This window comes from Genypterus blacodes, unplaced genomic scaffold, assembly GCF_046128005.1.
Source record: "Genypterus blacodes isolate CSIRO-AG114 ecotype Tasmania unplaced genomic scaffold, CSIRO-AGI_Gbla_v1 ptg000111l_1, whole genome shotgun sequence".
Lineage (NCBI taxonomy): Eukaryota > Metazoa > Chordata > Actinopteri > Ophidiiformes > Ophidiidae > Genypterus > Genypterus blacodes.
This window is the reverse complement of record NW_027466915.1, coordinates 3,523,097-3,550,950: the sequence shown is the minus strand read 5'-3', so window position 1 is coordinate 3,550,950 and position 27,854 is coordinate 3,523,097. Positions and strand designations below refer to the sequence as shown.

The 27,854-nt window shown below is 40.9% G+C and overlaps 1 protein-coding gene across 1 annotated transcript in view; it reads left to right on the top strand.

The window, feature by feature from the left end:
• The first annotated feature begins 612 nt into the window (after positions 1–612).
• Positions 613–27,854, top strand: part of robo3 (roundabout, axon guidance receptor, homolog 3 (Drosophila)) — a 137,962-nt gene continuing 110,720 nt past the window's right edge. The window contains exon 1 of the mRNA XM_076161282.1: positions 613–766. Within this exon, the coding sequence (XP_076017397.1) occupies positions 613–766 (154 nt within the window). The remainder of the gene's footprint in view (positions 767–27,854) is intronic.

Genomic DNA, 27,854 nt, shown 5'->3' with positions numbered 1-27,854 from the left:
AATAATTAAACATTTATTGCCAACAGCACCTGCTCTCACTCTCTCTCCTGGACCCCCCGGGACCCCATCACACAGAGAGAGAGAGAGGGAGGGAGGGAGGGAGGCAGAGAGAGAGAGAGAGGGAGGGAGGGACACAGGAGGAGCCAGAGGGAGGGGTTGGAGAGAGGAGTGCAGCAAATCCAAAGGGGTCATCATCACATTGCTGGATTCTTTTACACCGGCGAGTGTGTTTTTGTGTGGTGGCAGACAGCGTGTGAAGTTATGTGATCCCAGAACAAAAGAAACAAGGAGGAAGGAACAATCCGATGCTTGGAACGGGAGTGGAACGAATAACAGAGAGGGGCCCCCTGGCCAACCTGACACCTACTGACGATTAATGAACTAAGCTTCACTCCTTTTAAACTCCTTTTCATCAAGATTCCTCTGTTTTTCAATTTTAGAAAGACTCTTCAATTATTTTTTACATCTTGAGATGAAGAGGACATCTGTTTAATACCTACCGAGGAGCAAAAAGAGTGAGGGGAGGACACTTTTGAAAGGAAAGGGAATCAGAGAGAAGGAGAAAGAGAGAGGGAGAGAGAGGGGGAGTGCAGCTCCCTCTGTGCGGCAAAGATGCTGCGTTATCTGATCAAGACCCTGCTGCAGATGAACCTGTTCACTGACACCATCCGAAACCCGACCAACAGCACTGATCCCTTCTTCAACGCCTCGCTTTCCCCCTTCAACAGCTCCCTGCTCGACTGGGGAAACTTCAGCGGCTTCAACGGTAGGTGGAGTGGATTCCGTCTGCATGCTTTGCATCCTCTCCTCTGTCCTCCACTGTTAAGCAGCTGCTTAGTTTTCCTTTTTGTCCAGAAGCGAGGATATGTGCCTTTTCATGACAGAAAGACAGAATCTTCTTACAAGTGGAAGCCTTTTGTGATGGAAAAGTGGAAAATGAACTGGTGAGGGAGCTAAATGAGCAAAGTGGAAGGAGTTGTCAGGAGAGTAAGGAGATTTAAAATGAATAGATCTATGATTAGGTGCAAAAAGGGCAGGGAAAATCCAAGAAATCACCATAAGTACGATTCATAAAAGCTTATTGTGAGGTGAAGTTTGAAGTTAAATTGAAGTAAACACTTTAGGGGGCTGACAAGTCATTACATTCACAGAGAGAACACCATGCCTCTATTTAAGCCCCTATTAATATATCAGACAAAATGTCTACAACATGAGTACACTGGGATGACAAAGTTGTCAGAGTATGACACAGCGACAGTAACAGTCTATTTTGCAGAAGTGTGTGCTCACTCTGCTAAATGAAGCTGTCTGCTGTCAGGCAGCATGGGCTGGAGCTGTCACATATCCTTAACTTTTGCCACTGGTCCTCTCTCCTTGCTGTCACTGATACAGCTCAATCTCTCACTTCGTCCTTTGCTGCGGATTTTTGAGAATGTGTGTTTCCCTGGTTGGAGAGGGAATTTTTGCTTTTACAGCCAGGACAGGCTTATTAACATGATGTCATAGGAGATCCCTGCTGTGCTTTGTTGTAACAGTAGGATATATAGTGCAAATATCATAAAAAGATGCAAGTGTGCGTGTGTGTGTGTGTGTGTGTGTATGAGGGTGTGTGCATGCATGTGTTTAGGGTAGACTTAAGTCAACGGATCACCTTGATGTCTGCTGTAATGAGCACCCCAGCTTTGTCTCCATGTCAGTGCATACCAATGAATGTTGCATTCAGCCACGTACACATGCACACACATGTGCACGCACACACACACACACACACACACACACACACACACACACACACACACATGGACCATGGTCAGTGTAACATATTCTGATTGTCTTGTCTGATTTGGAGTTGTCACATTCTTTCTTTCTTTCTTTATTTCTTTCTTTCTTTCTTTCTTTCTTTCTTTCTTTCTTACTTTCTTTCTGTCTGTCTGTCTGTCTGTCTGTCTGTCTGTCTCTCTTTCTTTCTTTCTTTCTTTCTGTCTGTCTTTCTTTCTTTCTTTCTTTCTTTCTTTCTTTCTTTCTTTCTGTACGTTTAATGCATTGTTGCTGATAATCATTCTGTATGCAGCAGAGTTAACTGTGCAGAACTTTAATTTTCAGCTGCATATTTTTCTTTACAACTCTTTAATAACTGAAGTCTATGCTAATGTGAGAATGATCTCTTTATATAAATTTACAACAACAGAGATTCTTCTCAGTTTGTTTCCATCTCCTGGCACCAACCCAAGGGTTACTGCCAGCACTCTTTCTTTGTGTGAATGTCTCTGTGTGAAGGTAATTGGTGTGTAACGTCCCAGAGGGGAGTGAGCTTTGCCTTTTGATGAGTGGACATAGGGTAGATGTGCGTTCGATCCCTCCACTGCCAGGCCTCCCTCTGCTGATAAGCAGTTTCATGTCGCGATGTTGGCCATCTCAATAAGCAGAGTTTATAGCTCCTGTGTCATTGCCATCACACTCCCTCTCCGTCTCTCCCTCTTATCCATATGCCATAATGGAGTGTAGATTGAGCCGATGTTCAGTCTTAAAATCTATAGGAGCACGATGAGAAAGTGAACAGCAGCGACATGGAGGAAGAATGAATCTTATCAGGGTGCTATGTAGTGCTGACAGATGTGGACCAAAAGGCTGATAGACAGACGTGCCTCGTGTGCAATCGGCTTCATATTGTGTGGGATGTTTCCCTGGAGCTCCCAGAGGCTGAATCACCTCCTCACGATCTTTAGGTAACATTGATACATGCAGGGAGTCATAATGAGGGGATGGACGTGGGGAGGGTTACCACCTTGATTACAATAGTTTTACTAATCAGTGATCAATAAGACACAGTATAAGTGTTTGGATCCCTTTCGTTGCTTTCTTCACTAAACCAGTTTGAGGGATATGGATTGAATCACACAGAGACAGCGAAAGGGAAACACTGATATCTACATTTTCACCTGCTACAAAGATCAATACTTCTGTGTCCTGAAAAAGTAAATCATGATTCTGTATTCAAGTCTTTCACATGAAAGATCCTCTGTCTTTGTTGCCGGGATTTAGATTGATATCCGAGATATTTGATAGCCCAGATCATTCTCCATAATAGTGATATATATTGCCGGCCATTATGTGCTGATTCATCAGCGGGGGGCGCTTGGGGGCGGCTGGTCAAACCGTGGGTATCCAGGCGAGAAGCTCAATAGCAAAGCAGTGGGCGGACAGCTTTTGTGGGTCGACCCGGAGCTCACAGGGAGGCTCAATGGGAAAATCAATGCAGCCCGATAACCAATTTGGCAAATAATGGCCAATTCACTCAAACACAGCGCTGTAATGGACTGCTGTGGACTGGCAAGTTTATCTATTAGTTCTTTCACTTCCTTTACTTCTCTCTCTCTCTCTGTCTTCTCTATCGGCTCTTTCTGTAGGGATTTCTGCTCTCAAGGTTGATGCACAAGGGTTGGTTTCTATCTGATTGCACCCGACTGTTAATTTGGTCTGTAATTTTGATGAATGGTTGTTGAATCCCAGGATGATTAAATAAAGTGAATAATATTCCAATTAATCCTTAAATAAAACTCGATTGTATTGTGAAAAAGTTAAATGTATGGCTTTTTTCTGCAATTAGACGCTCAGTGTGAATGATTCTTCATGACAGAATCTGGTAATTGCTTTCAATATACAGTAACCTTTTACTTTATGAAAGTTATATAGAATGTTTATAGAATACAGAAAAGTACAAGAAACACATAATTGTGTAGGTTAAAAAGTCTTGCGTCTTAAGGAAATTGCTTCAGACTCAAATGTCTGTGTGAAACTGTGACGCAATTATGAAAATTTGAAGAAGAGAAGAAGAAATGCAACCCAATTATCCTCCCTGTCCCACCCCCCCCCCCCCCCCCCACACACACACACACACACACACACACACAGTAATTTGTGTAATCCATAACAGACTGAAGAATCTTGGGTCAATATGTGTAAAGACAGGTACTCTGTAGGGAACAGGTGCACTTACCAAAGATGAAGGTGTGTTGACGATGTTTAGCTTGTTAATCAATATCAGAAGTTTTCATAATGGGGCACATGACTGGCCAGAAAGAGCAGATTACTCTTTCTGTATGGTAATAAGGATTTATAAGCATTCATTAGAGGCTTGCGGGCTCCTATTTAATCAATACAATCTGTGTTCAAGTCCTTACATAAAATCCTGATGATGTAGATTCAGACAAGAGCAGCAACCTCATTAAAACAAGTTTGCTAATTAACTTTCATTCAACTTGATTTGTTTTATCCTACTAATGTTGCTCCATTTGTAGCTATACATTTGTGTAGGAAAGGACAATCTTAGCCATGAGTCCGTGTTGGCCGTTGTACATATGTCTATACAGTAAGTGTGTGTGAGTGTCCTAATTTGTGTGCACTAATGCAGCCATTTGTCCCTTAGTGGGGGTCAAGTAGACTCCCCTTTGCTCTATTCACCATAAATCTAGCAGGGAGTCATTAATGCTCTGTGTGTGTGTGCGTGAATTTTCAGGCTAATTATCTCTAAATATTTCAGTATGCAAATCCCGTCAAACTCTAATCCCATGACTGATTTTATTTGTGCAGAGGCAGACCAGCCTAGAGAATCTTATCGTTGTACATCAGCATTTTACACAGTCGAGTCTGTTCATTTTGCACACTGCTGGAAACACTGCAGAATTCAAAAAAGGAGGCACTTGGAAGTACAGATGGAAGGCAGCCAGCATGGTTCTGCCTGCACCGGGGGCCCCCTGCGGTGATTGTTAAGGATTTGGGCTGTGAGGATTTAAGCTGTGTGAATCCACCTGGTACCTGCAGAGGGCTCTGGACCTATGGCAGGTGATGTAAAGCAGAAGGAGGAGAGCTAGAGGAGAGAGAGAGAGAGAAATAATAAAGCAATGTTAACTACAGTTTGCAGTCCCATTACCACTGGCTTGCTTCCTCATTTATTCTCTGGGAATTACACGCTGGTAGAGATGCATTATTAATAAATTTCCAGGGAGCGTTTGCAAAGCCAAACATCTTTATTCATAACGTGGGCTCAGCACTGGGAACCACCAGTTGTCTCCCCTCTTTCTCACCTCAGCTTGATAGCTGCAACAAAAAAAAAAAAGCCAACCAGGAGCCAATGAAAGCACACACACTTAAGATGTGATGCGCAAACACACGAGGATGCTTACTAATTTAAAGTCACTTGGAACACGGACATAAACACATTTTCACCTGTTCCGTACTTCCTGTCAGTTCCAGCTACAGTGTGACGCCCGGATCATTAGATGTGACCTTTCTGGGTGCACGGATGCTGATGCTGGCAGTGAGGCCATGGCTGGGACTTTGTAGTGCGCTAGAAAGAGAATGTCTGATGACCAGGGAGGGCTCAGTAGCGGCTGGCCAGACAAACTATGCTGGAAAGCAGGGGGGTGGAGGGATTTGAACCCCCGCGCACTGGTGGCATTCAGCCAAGAGGAAGCCATTATTCTGGCGGAGGGAGGTCAAGGATCCTCACCCAGGTGCGCCACTTGATTGTCCCTGAATCTCAAGCCTTGAATGTGCCTGTATTTTGCATTGTAGATAATTAGACTCAACGGGCTGAATCGCTGATCAGCCCACATGTACGGAAGTAATTATAAAGAATAAGCTTGTGAAGGCAATATCAAAATACTGCTGCATTAAATGTTCAGGCACTGCAACTGCCGCGGTTGAACATTAATTCAGCTGAAAGCCTTGAAAAGAAAGGGATGGCGGTGCGCTGAGGTCACTTGATGTTAACTGAGCAGAAGTAAGTGAAGATTGAGCTAAAGTTAAAATGCTCTGTATCTGTCTCCTGCGTGATATGAATAGAAACAGCAACTTTGGTGTAAACTATGAGAACGGCGCTGTCCAGAAAACTCAAACGGCTTATCAAAGACTGCAGAAGAAAATAGGTGTTGTTGTCCTTCTAAAAGCATTATGGAGGGAAACACAGATACAGCTTGGATATAAGATGAAACACTTAATATCTGCTTTCAGATGAGATCAGAAACAACTAAATACACAAGAAGACAATGGGTTTAAGCATATGCATATGTACTGTCGAGACAACAGTGATTGTACATTCAATATTTTCAAACTGTTCTGTGGTGGACGGCAATACTAATAGGTCTCGTACAGTGAATAATGTAACTCCCTAATATGTCTTCATCTGAACCAGAGATGTGCTAGTAATTGTTTTTCCTGTTGCAGTCAGACTTGTTGCTCCTCTCAGCAGGGCCAATTATGCTGTGCTAATGAAGCCATGGGAGGGTGGAAGAGAGAGAGAGAGAGAGAGAGAGAGAGAGAGAGAGAGAGAGGGAGAGAGAGAGAGAGGATGACTCAAAGATTAAGTAGGTTTAACATCCGTTGTATTCCTGGTCCTGATTGTTAGCACATGAAGGTGACATCATGATTTCACCACTTCCTCTTTTGTCTTTTGTCTTCACTGTCCATCACCTTCGCTTCTGCCTCATCTGATTGTCCTCTCCCGTCTCTCCGTCTTTCATCCCATGCTCTTCATCTCCCGGCTCCCGCTCGGTTTCTCTCGCTCCCTCGGTCTGCCTCAGTCAATTTCATTTCAATTTGGCTTCGCCTTATTGGCATGGCTGTTGCATAAACAACATCACCACAGTGGCTGAGTACATAACCCAGAAAAGAAAACAGAAACAAAAGCCAGCCAAAGCCTTCAGAATTTTTTCCATCTGTTTGTGGTTCTCTGTATGACAGCATCTCATTAATGAAGAATCTGAGATGCTCCATACTTCTTCGCCTCTTCCTCAGCCCATGTTTCCCATTAATAAACCTCCTCTGTCTTTCTAGTAGAGGATGAATAACATCGGGAGGGCCTCTGTGGCTCAGCAGTCCAGCTTGGTGCCCAATTACTGTCAGATCGTCCCTGTGTATTCCAGCAGTTATTGACTTGAGCTTGCTCATCAGGGTTTCCATCCAAGTGCCTTCCTGGTGCATTTCTGAGAAAACAATCAAGCTCAATTTTAAGTTAAAAAATGCCAATCAGCAGCTTCAGCGTGAGGCCTCCTGTTGGATTGTGTCTGGATTTTGAGAAGCAAAACATAAAAAAGACACCAGGCAAGTTCATTTAGACTAACTAACTAACTACGTAACAGGAAACAAGAAGATTTTACAAAATATTTGTTTTCCATTGGACACGAATTGAATTTCCTCAATTTCCTTGCGAAGTGTTGTGCTGTCATCCATGCAAAGTTGTTTCGATGGATATTTGTGCTCTACATTATATTCTTAGCCCCCTGTGTCTGAGATGATATGCAGAATTATGTACATAACGGAATGGGAATGGAAATTAGGCAGCGTCTGTAGTGATGATGAAGACCAAGGTGGAGGAGGAGGAGAGAGAGCGAGAGAGAGAGAAGGGTGAGGGATGCTACTTAGCAAGCAGGAGATACAGTAGTTGTGTATGTGCTGATAATGGCATGGACATATTCCTCCCTCACGGTGAGGATTTCTCTGGGTTTTGAGCACGGTGATGAAGATATGAGACGGCGGTTTGATCGACTCACTCTCCGTTCTGTGGAGGCAGGGGATTAGTGTCGCATATTTGCAAAAAAAAGCTCAGATCATGCGAGACAATAAATCCCCAGAATTATAATTGTCAGCAAGGTTTGCTCAATTTCCAGGCTGTGTTTGTGGGAGGGAAAGTTGTAATGCGGCACAGAGATGAGAGTATGATAATGGAGTTTTGTTCCTGGGGTGGGCGTGCGGTCGCCTGAGTTACTGGAGTGAAAGGGAATCATTCATCACTCCAGAGATGATATAGAATGTGTGTTTATGTATTCTCCTGATTTTCAGAGTCTTTGTCTCCTTCTGCTCTGAATTTCAGCGCTTCTTAAATCAATAACCCGTCTGGTTTGTCAGCATTTCCTTTTTCCTTCTATTCTCACACTTTGCATTTTAAACAGAAATTCAGAATTGCCGGTAGTAGTTTCAACAGTGAAACAGAACAAGGTCCAGATCTTAGAACAGTGATATGTTGATGTTTTCCAAAATCTGTATTTTGTTGGGGATCATGCTGTTTTGGACAAAGGTTTTGTTTTCTAAAGTTGGAAAAAGAGCTCCCCTATACACCTTTACGTTTGTGAAACTTAGAGGTGAATTCAGTTCATTTCAATTGCATTACCATGATTAGTGAATTTGCTTGCAATTATGACATAAATGTATATTATGATCTCATATTGCACTCAATGGCAGAGAACTTTAAGACCAGAAAATCTCAAAAAGCAAGGATATGTGAGATAAGGACTCAATTCTGTTGGTTTGGGGCTTTTAGGCAATAAGCAATAATACAAAGTAGTTTTATTCACAGTTTCTTTTCAATATGTGAAAGTAGATGAAAAGAAACACAGATTTAAGTGCCATTGATGCATTATAATAACAGTCACAAAGGGATCAGATCAGACAAAACAGACTCATGTGGTTGCAGAGATAGTCTAGTTTTCTGTGAGATTCACAATTGGTCAAAATTGAGATGGTGAAGTCGTTTCTATATTCCTGGAGACTGAATTAGGCCCCCAGTGAGCAAACCTCTGGGGGGATGTGGGTCCAAAGTATGCAATGAATACTATTGCACACACTACATCTCTGCTTAAGTAAAGATTTCAAAGAAAATGTCCTTAGGTTTGGTTTGTTGATGATACCTGTTACAGATTTCCATTATAACGTGCAGACATCAAATCTGCTCCCCCAATATCGAGGGAGATCAGGCCCTAAAGCAGAAAACCAAATCTGATGCTAGTGGAACCCCTTGGGGAATAAATACAGAGTTTTTTGTGTGGCGTGAATTAGACTTAAATTCTCCACCATTGATCTGTCTTGTTTGCACTAATATCAGAACAAACAATTGAGCTTTTTCTTCAGTTGATGGATCGACATTATCCATAATTAGGATTCTAAACAACTCCCGGGTCAGTATATAGAGGGAGAGCCCAGCGCATCATTCATCTGGAGCCCACGTACAAGAGGGAGGTCAATCAAAATGAGGGGTTAAGTGTGCTGATGACTCGGGGGTCACCAAAAGAGGTTGTAACCTTTAACCCCCGCCCGACCTTCGCAAACATCTTAACTGACACAGTCCTTTTGTTGCTGACATCTGCCCCGCTGCATTGTTATTCCAATCAGGGCCATTAGTAATAAGTGGACATCGGTGTGTATACAGTTCACAGCACAGCATTAGGACGAGCAGACTGTTATATGAGCAACACTGTGGTAGAAGATGAAATCATAAAAGTCTGATGTATTCAATATGAGATGCAAATATCCAAACTAAAGCATTGCTTGCCTAAAGTCAAACGTTGCATCATTATTTTGGACGTTGAACAACATTTGTATGCACAGCATTTTTCTCTTCCAAATCACTAGTGTTTGCATATGGTTGACAAATGGAGTAAAAAACTATTTCTGCAGGGATCTGATATGAAAAACAGTGTGAATGGAGTGAAATTGTTTTTCAGAACATGTCACCGATTCTTTTCTTCTACAGGGCTTTGCAGGTGACATCAATTTGCCATGTTTGACAAAGGAAACGCTGTGAATCGCCGTTCAAAGGAACGCTGTGTTTGTTTCCATGGCACTGATATATTCTAGCCCAGCTGATCACATTTAGAAAGATTTTTTTTTGTTATTATTGCATTTTTGCGTAGAGTATTTTAGGGTGCTGCAGGAAAAGTGCCAACAGAACAGGTTTATACCGTAACAGACTGCTGAATACCAACGATATAGCCAGAATAGTAAGATTTCAATGGGATAAATCCATAACAGCTTGTAAGCAAAGACTGGAATACCAATCCAGACCTGTTGCCTCCTCTCACATTCCCAGAAATAATTCTATATCTCATTGTGGCACAAATACTACAATGTGCTGCTCTAAGTCATTTGAAACTCATTATTTGATGCTTGGATGATAGAGAAACTGCAGACCGTGTTTCAAAACAAATCCAATCTTAAATGCTGCCGCTTGAGTTGTAAACAGGTGGAGGAAGGAAGAGGTTGTGAAGCGTCGTCTTCTGTCTCTGCTCTCATCAAATATGATGAAGTCAAGGTGTGGTGTCACATTCTCAAGCTTAATAGGCGTGGTTGGATTGTTAATGCAGTAAAAGTAATCAAAAAGTGTACGTGAGTGAAACAAAGGACCCTGGTTCTCTCTCTCTCTCTCTCTCTCTCTCTCTCTCTCTCTCTCTCTCTCTTTCTCTCTCTCTCTAACACACACACACACACACACACACGCACACAGATAGATGGCAAAGGCACGGGAAAGTGAATGTACACTATCCGCCCAGTCAATGTCACATAAACCGTTATTGTAACCATGACAAATCTCTTTCCTCTTTCCTCTCTCTCACACACACACACACCCACCCACATAGTGTAATACATATGAGCCGCATCAAAATCCATTTCAAATCACAATCCTGCCAATTATCTTCCGACTCCATCGGCAGGAACGAAATGTGCAATGACACCCCGCAGTGTCAACACAATTGGTCATGCATGCCTATGAATACAAAGATATCAACAAACAATGCAGATCGCTGGGACTTTATGTCATTCACATGCGACGTCTAGCACAGGGCCATATGCTTTCCTTTTGTTAGTCCTCAGGTTATACACACACACACACACACACACACACACACACACACACACACACACACACAGACAAATGATCCCCAAAAGACTAACCCTAACCCTCTTTTATTTTATTGTAGTTTCACATTTTTCAGTATAATCCGTGGTTATTTTTGCATATGATTTCCGTTTGTAAGGTCAAAACAGATAATTGGATTATGGTGAATTACCATATTGCCTTGATTCATTCATTCAAAGTCTGGGGCTTTATCACTGAATATGATTTTTTTGTATTCCATTCTATTCAACTCTATTTTCTTCTATTTCCCAACCTGAGTAAATAAAGTCCATAAAACACTGATTTAGTTACCATGTTATATAAAGAAGCAACAAACATGCATATAATATTGACATCCACTCTGCTGCAGTAATATCTCATCGATGCTATGATTTATTATTTGATATATGATCTCAATTTAGGTTCCACTGTATCTGTCCCACCATGTGCCAATATTGATTCATTAGCTGAGACAGTAGATGTGTGTATGTGTGTAAAGAGGATTCTACCCATGGGCTGAATCTGCAACAATCACCAGGCAATTACAGAGTAAACAGTAATTAATCAATACAGGCAGTCTGCTACCCCCACACACCCCACATACACACTCTTCAAACAACATTGCAGAAATCGAATTGATCTTATCAGTAACACAGAGTGATCCTGACTGAAGCAACATTTGAATCTTCTAATTGTCCTCACATAAATGCAATTATGTGCTCTGCATAATGTTTTTCAGAATATTCTAATTTTGACATTTACATGTAGGCTGAGGCTGCTATCTTTCAATCAAGTTTCAAAAATTTTTCTTAGTTTCTCTTTGGGTGTTTGCTCATTAAAGTGAGTAAAAAGCACTCTAATTGAGCTTGTTTTTAAAATATTCTTGATGGAAAATGTCTTAAAAGTATATTTAAAAATAATGAGCCACAGAAATAATTTAGAAAATGATTAAAAGCAAATAAATTAATCTTAAACTAATCAATGTAGAGTCCTTCAGCAATTTAAAAGCAGAGTTAAGAGTGTCTTTGTTTTTGTTAAAACTTTTCACCAATATGTAGACATTTTTTATAACTGTTGCATTTGAAAGGCAACGCACAAACATCACATAACTAACAAGAACACAATTATTGTAGGGGTGTCTCAGATACAAAGGGACATTGGGACGTTCATTGTTGGAAGAGAAGAGGGACAAATCATTTTCATATGTAAGTGTGTCGAATTACATCAATATTTGCTTTTGAATGGGGGTCTTGCTGCTCTTTTCACGCTGTTTGACATTCATACAGTCACACACATTGATACCTGAGCAGAGGGGGATCAATCCTGCAGGCCGAGTGGGGGAGCAGCTGGTGAAGTCTTACTCATTCACGTTCCACATTTCCTGTCAGCGTGAGTCAGGCCCATCACAAGCCTGCGTCTCTGCTTTGTCTTACTATTCAAAATTACAACAATGGATCTCACTGCACCTGTTTGTCACTCTGAGCTCATTTTACAAAGACTGTCTGTGATTAATAGGACAATCAAATTTTTTTTACAACGTTTTCTGTAATTAGTTTTTTTTTCAGTTTCTGTAGAATTTTTCTCTGACAATTTTAGGACTTTTGTGTTTCAGAATTGTCCTGGTTTAAGTACAAATTAAGAATATGAACTATTTATTTCTTTGTTGGTAGAAATCCTTTTTTTGATTATTATTATTTGGTAGAAACATGAAGTTTCAGTGTCTCAATGACATTGAAGACTAATATTAAAGCGGCACAAAAATGTGTCCTAGTCCAAGCGTAATTTTTTTAAGTACAGCCATGTTTAGTATGTAAATTGAAAACAATAAAATAAAATAAATGATTTAATCAGAAATGGAAAACAACGTGCAAAAAATAACTTCAGACTTCTATACTTCAATATTATTGGAAGAGACCAAAATAATCCACATCTGAATCGTACATCAGCTTTATAAATCTAAAGGTCATATTATAATACCACCTGACAAGGGGTCACATTTCTGCTTTGAATAAATGATTTGAGCTAAATTGTAAACAGTTTTTTTTCATTTCATGTATGGGTGAGGCAGTGGCTCAGTGGGTAGTGCTTCCGCTTGGGAACCGGAGGGTCGCCGGTTCGAGCCCCTGCTGAGGTGCCCCTGAGCAAGGCACCGAACCCTCAATTGCTCCCCCCTCTGCGAAGGGTGGTAATGTAATGTAAGTTGCTTTGGATAAAAGCGTCTGCCAAATGATCGTAATGTAATGTATGAATACGTAGTAAGTATAGGTCGTCACAATCCAAGAAGTGCAAATTTTCGAGTAGCAGGTCAGCAGGTTCATATTCAAAATGGCAATTAAAAAAACATGATTTTGCATAATTCCAATAAATTGTATGCAGCTTTGTTGAACTTCATTTTGAAACTTTAGCATTACATAATTCAACTAAATAAATTGGAAAATTGGATGGAAAAAACTGGGTTAAATCTCTTTCATGGTTGATGTCACTTTGGTGGACAATAATAGTGTATATAACCAAAAGAAATGTAATAAAAGTTCTAAACGTTTGCCTACTTTACCACTTACTGAAGAACACTGAGTTATCCTGAGATATAATAGATCAAAAATACATGAAGATGTAATGGTATTTATCATGTAATGATATAGGAAAACACCCGTACTGTGCATGAACTTGTTAACACAGCACATGCAGGCAGTAATGTACAGGGAGGGATGGTTATGATGTCCATATCCACAAACCTGACTGGCCTCCTTGAACGCTGCCCTGAGTGCTCTCATGGCAAAGGGCTGATGTTGCCACTTCACACTCTGGCTTAGGCCCTGGAGTTGGACTCAAAAGCCCCAGTGATGGATCAAAACAGGTGGTGAGAAATATGAAAATAGCACTGAAGTGGAATGTCTTTGTTAAACTGTTTGAATGATGGAGGGCAAAATATGGATGAAATGCTCAAGAGAGAAACACCTGAATGTGTCACAGAAGTACAAAAGGGGGAAATAAATAAAGAATGGAGTCTCTGAGGAGGACAGCAGAGGGGATTTTTGTCTAACAATGATGCAAGGGTATGTTTCACAGAATAGGTCAGTGAACACACATACAGAGTAAACACCATTTATGGCCAGCGTAGAGGAAACATCTCAGATTAAAACAATGCCGCAAATTCCCTCAAAAAGCAGAAGCCGAGACGACTTCAGACGAGATTTATGGCGAGATAACACTTCAGTGAGGGAAAAGCAGAGAAAGCAAACAAAGGGGGAATCATTGGAGTTTAAATTTCAATCAAGAAAGTGACATCGTTGTGGAGTTACACACGATACAATTTCATAATGATGTCTATATAGCTGTATAACAACTTTTGCCTCTGGATTCTGTAAACATTCATACTGTGAATCGCCTCCAAATTATAATCTTTAATGCATCATGGAAAAGGTCACAACGGAAAATGATGATGATTAAATGTACGGAAAATCATAATCAAGACAGCAATGAGCATACAAGTGATGTAATTCTCATTAGAGCCGAACAGGGATTGTTGTTGTATCCATCTAACAAAGCCCTGAGTTGATCTTTCACTCTGGTCTAACGTAACGTATGACAAACATGACAGCACAACAGATGAAGTGAAGGAAGTCTGACCGGAGCGAGAGGCTGAAAGATCACGACAAAAAAAAGAGCAGAGAGGAAGAGCCAGAATGAGAATTGAAAGTGGAAAAAGACGAGTGTGTGGCTGTGAGGTCCACAGGGCAGCGAGGGAGAGTGACATTTTCAGACACTTTAATAAGAGTATTAAGATTGGCAGGCCAAGTCGCCGTTCAGCAGCCTGATTACCATAAAGCTATTTATTAGTCTGATTTCCCAGGCTGAGAGCGACGGGGACGCGGGGGGGACGTCGTCTGCACCGAGAGGGACGCCTGGCAGAAGGTTAAGGGCAAGTCACCATGGAAACAGGCGGGGAGGGTATAAGCAGGCGAGTGACTGGGAATGCTGGAAATCCATTTGCAGGTAGAGAATAGATAAAAAAAAGAGTGAAGGGTCAGAGGTCAGAGATGAGTATGAATCCTTCTGTGCAGACTTTGAAATCACTGTGGGGAGTTATAAAAGTTATGATCATAAAAAAGAGACGCATGCTGGTTGCAGATGGACTAATATGAAATTTAAATTTGCTGTGGCTCTAACAGGTGGGCTTAAAGCCGCCCACTCCTCATGGATGCACACATTTCACATGCAATTGGTCACACTGCAGCAGTACAATCACAACTATAATCTATGTACACCTCCTCACACACACACACACACACGCACACGCACACGCACGCACACACACACACACACACACACACACACGCGCACAGACTCCGAACACACACACACACACACACACACACACACACACACACACACACACACACACACACACACACACACACAATCACCTCCTGCAGGTCTTCATTACCACTAATCAGTGTCTTGCTGCTGCCCACCGAGAAGCCACTCACACTTATTTAAGAACCTGCTCATCCATGATGTTCTACCAATGTTAACATAATGGTAAGTGTGTGTGAGGACGCATGTGTGCCACACACACACAGATTTGATATGCAGGTTATTCCGTTTACTCTTACTTACTCTTACTTTATGTCTCTCCCTCTGGTGCTTTTAGCCTCATAACTTATTTATGTATTTCAGACGATTGCGTTGGTGTTAAACCTATTCTTTTACACAGCGTGCATGTGTGTGTCAGTTTGTAACAAGTCAACTTTTTACAATTTGACATATATCTGTAAATGTTAATGAAATGAGGTCTTTACTGTATTGACACAGTAAATGGTGACAGTTTTTCAATGACTTACAACACTGGCTTACTCACACAATGGCATGAGATCATAGCTTTCAAAACAAAGGATTACAAGGAACGTCACTGTGCTGAACCTTGACAAAGAAGATTAATGCGTCTGATGTAAATAGGTACAACATTCCTGTAGTTTGGCAGAGAACTTACATCTCTACCCAGTTAAACTGCATGATCTCATATTCATAAGACAAATGTAAAAAGTGCAGAATCGGCGAACCGCTGTTGTGTTGACCGCTGACCTCATCGCACTGGGTAATGTACATCCCAGCGTCGTGACAGGATGACATCATAGCCTGACATCACTGCGTGTGACCTTGCACAGCAGCTGTGTTCACCTTCGCACAAAGACTGCGGTTGGAAACGAGGAGCTGAGCCAAATGAGTCACTGCAATGTGACGTCACCTCTAATTAACACACACATACACGCACACGCATACACACACACACACACACACACACACACACACACACACACACACACACACACACACACACACACACACACACACACATTCCAGGCCCCTTTTATTTTTTAAGATGTTGGTTGAAGAACAAAGAAAACATCAGATGCCAAACTAATAATCCAGTATTCAAAAAATGTGGGAATCCTTTTAGTTGGAAATATTGTAAATAGCTTGATTCAATTATTTGCTTATGTTATTGGTAGATACAGATACAGATATTTTCAGAGATAAATAGTACTCTTACAACTAAAACCAAGAGAATAAAAGAACATTATATTGTGTACAAAGTGTGTTTGCCAAGGTTTTGAGATAATATATTTCAAAACAAACATCAAAAACAATAATAGTGCAAAAATACAATAAATAGGATGAAGCAAATAATGACTTCAGACACACTAGTCTTTATGTGACATTTTACATTGAAAATATGTTTACATTGTTTAAGTTAATGAATTTATAAGTAAATAAATATAAAACATATGGACACTTTATTATTTTTTTGGCTTATAAATCAGCTGTAAGGTTTGGTTTTCAGCTCTTTCATTTGAGTAGATTTCTTTTAAAGACATACATTATTAATTAAGTTATAAATATTAACTTGTCTGGCATTGAGCTTTGACTTATTTCACATCAAGATTCTGATCATTTATCATATCAGTACAGACAGATGTTTTGCGATTTACTTCCTGCTCATCTGCTTCTGGATCTGAAAACAACATTGTGCAGGTCAAGTTTTGGGAATACGATAATACATAAGAGCAGGAGGGAAATAAAAAGAAATATGGAAGGAAGAGAGGAGCAGAGTCAGCTTACCCTCACATCTCTCCAGAGTGTCTCCCACAGCAGAAGCACAATTAGGATGCATGCCACAGCATTTACCCTGCCAATTAGCAGCCACCTCCCTACCTGGAGAGCTGGTGGAATCGACGGAGAGGGTGTTAGCGAGGTAGCAGGGGAGAGCATGTATATCTCCATCCCTCTCTGTATCCTTTCATGCCCTCCTTTTCTCTCTTTCTCTCTCTATCTATCTGCTCAGCGCTATTCTGGAGCTTTGCATTTGAAAAAGCTCTGCCAGTCAGAAAGCCACAGCACTTGAAAGCAAATGTCAGGGGCAAAGGGCGTCTCTGGCTGCTCTTCATCAAAGGCTCACATATACTCTGATTTTGACAGACACGACACTCCATGGCATAAAATAGTTCATTTGTCTTTTATTTGGATGATGGATCAGGAGGGACTTTTGATCTCAGTGGGGTAAAGCACTGTAAAGCAGCAGAAAGAAAGTCAAACATCTGAAAGTAAAAACTAAAAAAAGACAGATGCTTGGATGTGGAGATTGAATTTAATGTTGATTGAATTCAAGTGATTCAGAACAAATAACACTGATTTACCAGCATAATTGGAACGTTGATACAGAATCAAAGACCCTATGAGGATATAACATAAAGAAACACCGACATCTAGTGGTGAAGATGAGCACCTGCACCATGCTCGCGTTGCTGTAGTTTCACTCACACAGAATAAACTTAATTCAACTTTTGAAAGAAGTAACTCAAAATACATACAACATATGATTGATTATACAATAGGAGGAACGTGTATGTAACAGATTGGTGATGAAGTTCCGATGATATGTTAATGAATAATGTGCACCCGTTTCTAAAGATCTCATCAAGATGTTTAAATTGGAAATTGCCTTTTACTGACATTGTGGATCATTAAACACAAATAGTTTGTTTGAGGCAGTTTGGACTGAATAAGATCATGTACCCCCAGAATTGTTATATTTTAAGATGAATTTTCTCTTTGAAATTGTGTTGCATAACTGACAACGCGCATTGTGTAATGAGAGAAACATTTGAACCATTTAAGTGGCATCCAATATTTAGATCTAGGACTCCCTCTAGTGGTCTAGCGGGCATATTTCAGCTTCACAATGCAGTAACTGTAATTGTCGTGGTAAAATACATAAATGTGTTCTTAGTTAAAAAATATTGTTCAACGATTACACGAAGTAACCCATCAAAATAGTAATAATATTTTAATAACTGAACCAGCGATTCATAAGAGCTACTTGAAGGACAGGGACGCTTCCTGGAAATTCCCATGGGAATACTCACCTAAAAACCCATTCATTTCATGCAATGGTAATAAGTGGCCACTAGATGTCGACAACTCATCGCTTACATGTATAAGATATCTATCTATCTATCTATCTATCTATCTATCTATCTATCTATCTATCTATCTATCTATCTATCTATCTATCTATCTATCTATCTATCTATCTATCTATCTATCTATCTATCTATCTATCTATCTATCTATCTATCTATCTATCTTCTGAACACTACTCCTTATATAGATCATGAAGTGAATTCGGATGAACTATTGTATGATCTGCAAGTTAATTACCATATTTGTGACTAATGGTGCTGTTACTTTTACCCAGCAGGGCTGCTACATAAAATGTGATACTAGGCACGCAACGTTTATTGTTTTGTCATCAATCAAAGCAGCAGGATTGTATTACAGAAAAAAGATAGTGGTCAGAGCTTAAGTGGTGATATCAAATTCAAATTCACAGCCAAACATCAGATCAGGAACAGCAAAAGATTGAATTTGGAAAAAACCTTGTCTGATCTTGTAGATTTTTTTTTCTACTGTTAAAATTTAGCAAAATTGCAGCAAAGCCTTATCTTTACAGAAACATAAATTAGAGTCTCATTTATAATTTTGCTTTTAAATTTGATTGCCAGGGCCTGATAAGTTCTGTTTCTGACCACCTGAAATGGCGATTACTAAGGTTTCTGTTATCTATGATAATAGATGGAGGGACTTTGCCTTAAGTGAGTGACATGCAAGTGATATGCTGTGTTCACTTTTAACCTCTGGAGGGCGACAGAGCTCTTTTATTGGCGCTTTGATCCTTTTGAGGGCTCCACCAGAGGGACGCTTGTTTTTAAATCTTGGAGGACACTCAGCATCATGTACACAAAATGAGCATGTTTAACCTATATAAGGTCTGTATTGACATCTTTATATATTCTTTGTAATCATATAAGATCAACATAATAGTTTGTACAGTTTACCAATCATTTGAAGATCTTATTGTCTCATTGTGTCCTCCACACACGCCAATTCTATCATGACAAATGGTGCTTTCTCATTAATCTGCCTCCTGATTGTTGAGTTTTGTTGGGTGAGTGTGGCAGGTGGGGGGGCCTCTCTGTGTGCCCGTCCCACCCTCAGACATACCTTCATCCATCACTTTCCCTGGCACTCTGCAACGCCCCCTCTCCATCTCTTATGGGTTTGTGTATGTGTGTGTGTGTGTGTGTGTGTGTGTGTGTGTGTGTGTGTGTGTGTGTGTGTGTGGAACGCTTCACTCTCCTTTCCACGTATATTTATATATGTATACATATGTGCCCATGTATATTTTATGCAAAGTGCAATAGAAGGCAGAAGAACAAGACATAATAGCAGCAATTCCACTGGAGAATCATCTTCAGCCTTGAATCTGATCTTTTCAATATGTTTAGCCATTCTTAATGATGTTTAAATATTCATTTTATTATTTATTCATAAGGATTCATCAGTTCTTAACTGCTAACTGTTATTATCTATAAAATTAGGAGTTAAAGCATTCTGGATAGGTTGCTTTGACATGTCAGGTTGAAGATTTCAGTACATTGTGGAGCACAGTCTCTTCATTTTCAATAAACCATTCATCATTAAATCTAAGGAGATCTCAAAGAAGATTTAGACGTCAGAGATGTCTGGACCTTGAACTCTTGCAAGCTGCTTTTGCTAGAATTCTAAAATGAAGGAACACAAGCATGGGGATTGGATATTAATGCCACAATGTCATAACTCAGCATACAAAAGATGCCAGCTATCCCCTAGAAATATGGCACAACTGCTACATTGCCTTTATGATGAGGATGTAGTGCAGAAGTACGTGAAACAGGTGAAAATGAACATCTGTGAGTTTTAATTGATGATACAATGTGAAGCTCAGCTCAACCTCTGTGCAGATCTTGATTCAATTCAATTCAATTCAATTCAATTCAATTCAATTCAATTCAATTCAATTCAATTCAATTCAATTCAATTCAATTCAATTCAATTCAATTCAATTCAATTCAATTCAATTCAATTCAATTCAATTCAATCCAATTCAATTCAATTCAATTCAATTCAATTCAATGCAACTATTTACCACCTATACAACACTACTGTATGAGTCATAAGCTCAAGTCAGCGCTTATTCGTCTCCTTATGCATCGAGTCCACATGTGTATCACATTTCCCAGGTCTTAATATTCCTTTCCTCTTTCTTTTACACTTCTCCCCCTCTCTGTGCATAAAAACAATCATTCTCCAAAATATCTCATAACTGCACTCTTGTTGTCATGTCAAATGCATTCATCAATAACTAAAACACGCAGGAATGTATTTGGCATTTGTGGAAATCCAGATCAACAATGCAAATCTGAGCTTTGGGGGATCCCAGTGACAGGAAATCAACTAGATGAAGGGCGGTGGCAGCTTGTTGGCTTGCAGGTGCACACATATGGCTTGTTTTGGTGACGTGGGACACGGAGATCAGATGTGCAGGTAATTGCTGTAGGTGAGCAGCATCTGGCCCTAAATGAGGACCTGAGGGAGGGCGGGTGCATCCAGTGGCGTCCCATTCCTGAACCTCACTTAATCAATTAACTCCATTAGATTCCTCCTTTCCCCTCTTCCTCTCTCTCTCCCTCTCTCTTTCACTCCCTCCACCCCTCTCACTCATTCGCAGGTCATCCACCTTACTAAATATATCTTTGCTGCGAGCGTTTGCCTCGCCACCGCCGCCATAATCCATCGATTCTCCTCCTGGCATTGATCCAGAATCCAGCCTCTGTGAGTGTGTGTGTGTGTGTGTGTGTTTGTGTGGGCTTGAATGAGAATATATGTGCACCTCTGGTTGTGTGTGGATGTATTTGTGTGTGTTTCCTGAGGAGTAAAAAGGATTCTATGTGCTTTCGGGTTCATTCTTGTGCCCCTTCGGTGTTTACGCTCAGATGCCTGAACATAAACCCTCAGAGAGCCTCTGGTTGCTGTAGCGTTAGTTTGGAAACATTTTGCTTTGAATCAGCGTGTGTATTTTAAATGCGACTCAATGGTTTCCTTTGCTTTACACATGAAAAGAGCTGCTGGAGCTGCTAAAGGCTTTCTATTTCAGCCAACCCTCATATCTCCTGCTCCAATTATAGTATTTGTCTTTTGAAGCACGGACATAATTTCATCCCCACTCATATAGTGTACCCAGATATTAAATTATTCCAGTCTAGTTGTAGCGGAATGGGAACAATAGATGTGAACAGGATGTACAGTGTGTTTCATTTAGACGTGGAGGATCATTGTCTTACACACACATCAGGCTTAATGCGACTCTCCACTCTGCCAGTCGGACCAGATTTGTGTATTATTATCCTGTTCACAGTCTCCGTTGAAAAGAGGAATTTGTGATCAGTCAACTCTCTGATGGATTAAAGACGACACAGTGGCTGTGAAAGGGAAGAATTTCTTCCCTCGCCGCTTGGCTAGTTGAGGCTATCGAGATGAGACGAGGCAAGGGAGGAATTCATTTTTCCCTTTTCCCACAATCCTCATCACAATCTTGTCTGAGAGGCGATCGATGGCTCGGCAGTGTAGCTCAGATATATGCTGCTGCCAATAGGAGCGTGATTTATGTGCGCTGGGCTGTGGACATGCTGCGCTCTTGAGCTTGTGCCAAAATGTTCCTCAGAAGAATAAAAAAATCCTTCCACATGCAGATGTTCAGCTGCTAGAGATAAGGGTTTTTATTACTTTTTTTAAATTGAACACAAATAGCACACTTTTGCTGTCCCTTTGTGCACACTGAGTGAAAACAGATTCTGTGTTTTGTTTTCAGTTCCCCACCCTACAGAAGCCTCATACTTTGTGTATGTGCTCAGGGGTTTGAGGATCTATGTCTTCTACTTCCTAAATGCATTCTTGTAAGCGTGAGCCTCAACTTTTCAAAATAAGACGATGTTCAACACACACTCATTTGGAAAATAGTCGCAAAAAAGGCAGAAAATGTCCATTTCAATTAAATTAAATGACATCATTGGTTTTTAAGTAACATTCTTCGTCAATTATATTCACGAAGACATTCATTCTTGCGCAGTGTGTGAAAATCAACGACAAAAAGGAAGATTATCTATCATGGTCGAACATGAAGCCATCATTTGGTTTAGTCACAGTGTCAGAGTTATGATAATTCTGCGTGAGTCGCCTGTTCCACGTCTGCATTCTTCTGTCAAACGGGAAAGAAATGGCAATCTGTCAAACGCATCGCACGCATATCTTTTTTTAATGATGTCATCGTCTTTGCTAGTAGAAACAGCTGTTATATTTCAAGCTAGTTTGGAAGCTGTTTCTTAAATGTTGAAAAATCAATACAGCTTGCATAAATCTCAACTGGCTGCTGCTTGCATTGACAAACAGTAGCTGGAAACACATAGAAAATAAATTGGTCATAACTCTAAATGACACTGTGAGGTTTGCAGGCAGTGAGCTTTGGTGAGTTAGTTCGCAGCTAATAAAGGAAGCGAAGATCCTTGCAAGTGTAGTCATACGAATACAAGTGTGAATATGTTCCACCTGTTCTTTGTTCCTGTTCCTTTTTAATTCCAAAGATGAAGAAAGTAGAGAGAAGAAGAAGAAGCCTAACTGTTTTGAGTAATTACCTTTCATTCCTCTGATACATTACGAAGCGCCGCTGGCACTAATGACTCGCTAATGGCTGCCGGTGAAATAACGCGTCTCAGTCATGGATTAGACGCATTCAGGCTGCACGGTAGGTCCGTTCGGCGCTGAACACAAAGGAGTGGGTCAGTGAAATGATTTCCTGGCGGAGTTATTTAAGTGCTCAGATTGTAGAGTTCAGCATGGACAAGTTTTAGGTTCTTGATGTGTGAAAGTCTACCTGCCAGTCATACAATTGATGAGTTCTGTGGAGGATTAATGACTTTACACAGCAACATGCTATTTGTATAAAAAGTACTGATTACCTGCTGTAATTTGCAGTAACAAATGCAATCCAGACTCCAAAAATCTATATAACATGCAGTTGAACAATCTATTGTAAGCCAATTTCCAAAGACGGCAATTTGCAGAATGCAATTATCACACACAACCACCATCAACCATTCTGTCAAGATGTGCAAAATAATTTAAAGGAGGATTATTGTACAATTTAATTGTCCTAATTGCAAATTCATTTACTGCTGTCTCCTCAGACAGCATGCAGTGATAACCTACTTTCTCTGTAATGTAATTAGTCTTTTATCTGGACGTAATTGTGAAAAGTAGGAGATTCTTTTCAGGTAATTATATTATTCACATCTGCCAATTACTAACTCTGGCTGGAATTTGGTTGATGGAACTAACAAAGCTGCTCAGAGGAAAGACTTCACCTGAAATTTGGTAGATTTGAATCAACTGCATAATAACCTGTATCTCCCCCCTGTCTTACCTTTATCCTGTCTCCTGTATGTATCCTGTCCTATATGTCGGAAAGTTATTGAACATAATCATTTGGCATCTTGGAATGATGCAGCATTGGGGCGAGTGCGCAACTCTGTTCATTTGGGTGTATTTTAGTCCGGTGCATCCTGTCCACTTGGGCATCTCGCTGTCAGTCAGGATTCAATTGCGTGTTGCACTATTATGCACAGCCACAGGGGCCTGAACTGCAGCTGCACCGCTGTCAATGATTTTGCAGTATGGAGTCTAAAAGCCTTCCCACTGTTTTCCACTGGATTCTTCATTTATATACATTGCACTCACTCTATAGGGCTCTTGCACTGCAGGGATACTAGCTGGGTCTGTAAGTGAGTGTGTGTGTGTGTGTGTGTGTGTGTGTGTGTGTGTGTGTGTGTGTGTGTGTGTGTGTGTGTGTGTTCGGAGTCTGTGCGTGTGTGTGTGTGTGTGTGTGTGTGCGTGTGTGTGTGTGTGTGTGCAGAGAGCGCAAGGGGGGAATCTCAATCCTAACGAATTGACCAGGTGTGAGGCACAGTATTGTGGGATACAGGAAGGATAGCAGTCATGTGTGCTGGAGGGGTCAGGCAAGAGATGTCAGACTTCCTCTTCTACTTCTGCACACCGTGTCTGCCTTCATCATCCTCCACCTCCTTCTGTCCTAAACTTTGTGCTCGCACTACTCTTTTGCAGTTGCACTTCACACTCATTGGTAAAGGTTATGTGCCACAGAGTGGGAGGATGAAGAACTTTGACACTACAGGCTGGAGGTCAGCGTTGGCATATTTATTCTAACCGTGACCGTGATCTTTACCGAACTAACAAAGCACGAAATAGTTTCAGGCCAAAATACATCTTAGATCTTCTTCTTACGAGCCGTGACGCTGCTGCCTGAGTTCACACTGAAACATGGAGGAGCAGCTTTGAGCTTTTATGCACCACATTTGTAGGATAAACTCACTGTCAGCTCTTTTAAATCAGAGCTAAAAACTTTTCTATATGACCCAGCTTTTTATTACATTTGGGGCAATTATACTCCATTATACACCATCACTTTAACGCCCTGTTTTATTCTCTTTCTTTTATTCTCTTTTTCTCCTTCAATATCTTTGAATTGCCATGTTTTTTTAATTCTCGTTCTCTGTCTTATGTAAAGCATTTGGAATCGGCAGTGTGTAAAAAGAAGTACATTTAGTACAATAGTACATTTTTATTTTGCATGTATTCTCATATTTAGCCAGGATTGTTTTCTATGTAGATGCGTCAATATAGATTTTAAGCGGGACACAGCATTCCTCTCAATGAAATTCTGACAAACTGCACTACATACACATAATACCTGACATCTCCTGCAGAGTCACTGAAAGGGAATATCTTTCAAAATATGCCTGAAAGGGAACATAATTATCTCAAAATGTCGGAAAAGCTGTTGCTTAACCAAATGGTTTGAGACGCCTGAGTGTAATCATTTAACTGTCATCATGATTTGTTTGCTAAAATCTTAACGTTGCTTTGGTGAAGAACTTCTACGGATCTGCCACCTTTTCCTCCGCTCCTCCTCAAAGCAGGAAGCAGGAAACAGGAAGCAGGAAGTAGTCGTCTTTTTCAGTCACTCATCTACATCCACACCAGTGCTTGGTCAAGGCCTCCCACTGCTCTTCATATCCAGCATGAACCTGCACCCTGATGACACGCTTCCTGTTTGTCAGGTGGGGACTAGCTGAGGATAAATGACATCATCCTCTGTAACCACTCCTATCCAGCACACACTCCCTCCCACGTCCTGGGATCAGTTATAGGAAAAAGGGAGAAAGAATAAAATGAACTCTTTGAAAGGTATTAAATTCCATAATAGATCGTCTTCCCACCACAGAGGTGGTATGTATGAGGATGCACAAATAAATCAATACAACAAAGTGGGCTGCGCGCGGAAGAGAGACAGCTGGCTGAAATATTAACCATGCGCCATAGGAACACAAGCCAAAGCCTATGAAACAGAGAATCCATTATGGGAAAGGCTAGAGTTGTCTGTGGAATTGGATTCAGTTGCAGGGGGAGGCGGGGGTGGGGGGGGAAGCTGTTCACCAATTTTATTGAGAACTCATTGCACGGCAAAATTGAGAAGCCGCTGGTATCGATCAGCGAGGCGTCCAGTACAGTGCAGCACATACAGAGCCCTGATGTGGAGGCCGGCTGCTTATTTTTCTCCATTTCCACCGCAGTTACACGGGCGTCCCATCGCTCACGCTTTACTGGAACGTGTAATCCTTTCCTTCTAATAGCTCATCGTGCCATGAACATCTGCTGTGGCCATCGTGTCATTTCTTCCCTCCAAATCCTTTTTTGGTCTCCGTCCTCCATCTGTTTCCTTCATTCCTGCCGCTGAAGGTGTCTGAGAATGAGGAGGAAACTTTTCATGTTACATAGAATTGAAAGTTACAGAAGCCTGTCAATGCATATGAAGAGAACATGTATATGTTTGCATGTTCTTGTCTTCCTTTAAGGATCTTTACAATGCTTTAATACACACGAAGACTCCTCTTGTATACTGAGTTAAAACTAGCTGATCAAATTGCAGTTTACTTTTTAAAGCCAGAACTCTCGATGAAGAATGAGGGATTCTTTTCTTTAAGTGTGACACTTGTCAACAAATGCGTTTAATATTTTAATATACACTATCAAAATGAAGGAAAATTACAAAAAAAACACAACATCTTTGAAAGGATTTGAGAGCTAAACTTCTTTATCTACTTTTTTATCTTACAATATTTTTTAGGACAATTCAAGCTTTGTAAATTGGATTTCTCCACATTTCTGTGATTGTATCAATGTTTAGAGCACAGCTGATTTGTTTTTGCAATGCTGTTTTTCCCTTTCAAATCAGTTTCCAGATAATTGGTCTCCCCAGTTCACCCGAGTTGTTTTAACAGTGAAATGGTTTTGCATTTGCAGTCATTTGTCAATGTCAGTATCAAAAACACTGATAGATGCAAGTTTAAATCATTCCTGTCAAAACAAAACAAGGTTGCGAAAGTACGGACGAGTGTGGCCGTTACAAGCTACAATTGTTTAATAGTTTTGTGTTAGAGTTGTAATTATAGCCTAACGATGATGGAAACATGCATCAGTCAAAGAACTTTAATACGGACTGATGATCACAACCTCCCCGCTTTGTTTTCAGTCAAGGACGTTTGTTCCTGTTCGTCATTCTTCCCTCGCCAATTTGTGCAATAAAGGTGAAATGTCCCATGAGGATCAATTCTGAAGAGTTTAAGAGGGAAAACATAAATCAACACAATGGACGTGAGAACAACACACCCTGTACTGGGTGTTGTTTTGTTGTTGTTGTTTTCCAGGATGCATAAATTATAAAGCCCTGCACACCCACACAGTAATTATGACTGATTGGACCTTTGCACATGTTTGGATGTGGTCGGGGCTACGCAGGAAGTCTGGTGCGGTCCCCAAACCTCAGATACACACTTGAAAGGGTGATTATGTTTTCTAGAGTGACAGATGTTACTCAGGTTCCTTCTACCACACAGTGCAAAGAAAGGGTCGGGGGTTGAATGTTGCAGGAGCTGTTCCGGGACTTCAGGTGAAAAACGATGTGCAAAGTGATTTCAGTCATCAAGCACATCAGTAATCAGTGAGGAGGAGCAGCTGAAGGCATCAAATGTGCAACAAACCTATCAGAGTACTTCTACAGACACAGTACTGAGTGTAGTAGCTGTGTACATTGTGTTTCCTCCCTCTGTATGGACCAAAGAACACACCACAATGGAGCCACTGAACTGCTTTTTCAACACTGACCTCCAGGACACAATGTGTGTGTGCGTCAACAAGTCTGCTCTCCAAACACACTGTACATGTTCTCTTGGCTGTCACGCACTGCTAACGTTGTTGTCGGCTCACACAGCTCACTCAGGTGTCTCGGCTGACCTAAATTTCCGACATGCCAGAAATCCATGCGATCACTTTGGACATCAGGAGCCCAGATCTCCTCAGTGCAACCGACTCGGGTTAGAATCTGCTCCCACACAGTCCTGAGGAAAGGGCGTATCACTGGAAATACATGTGCAGATGTGCAGGATGTTTGATATTCACGACCCACAATATATTTTAAGGTTTTCTGCATAGATGTATGCATGCATTTCATGGTATTATTTGATGATTTTAGAGTCTGCAGGCACTGTTCCTCTCTACAGTGCCTACACCATCTCCACACCCAGATATATCATCTTCTCCTCTGCGTTCTTTCTCTCTTCTCCACCTCCCTCTCTGTCCCTCTTCAATCCGCCAGAGCGCCTGCCCAGATAAT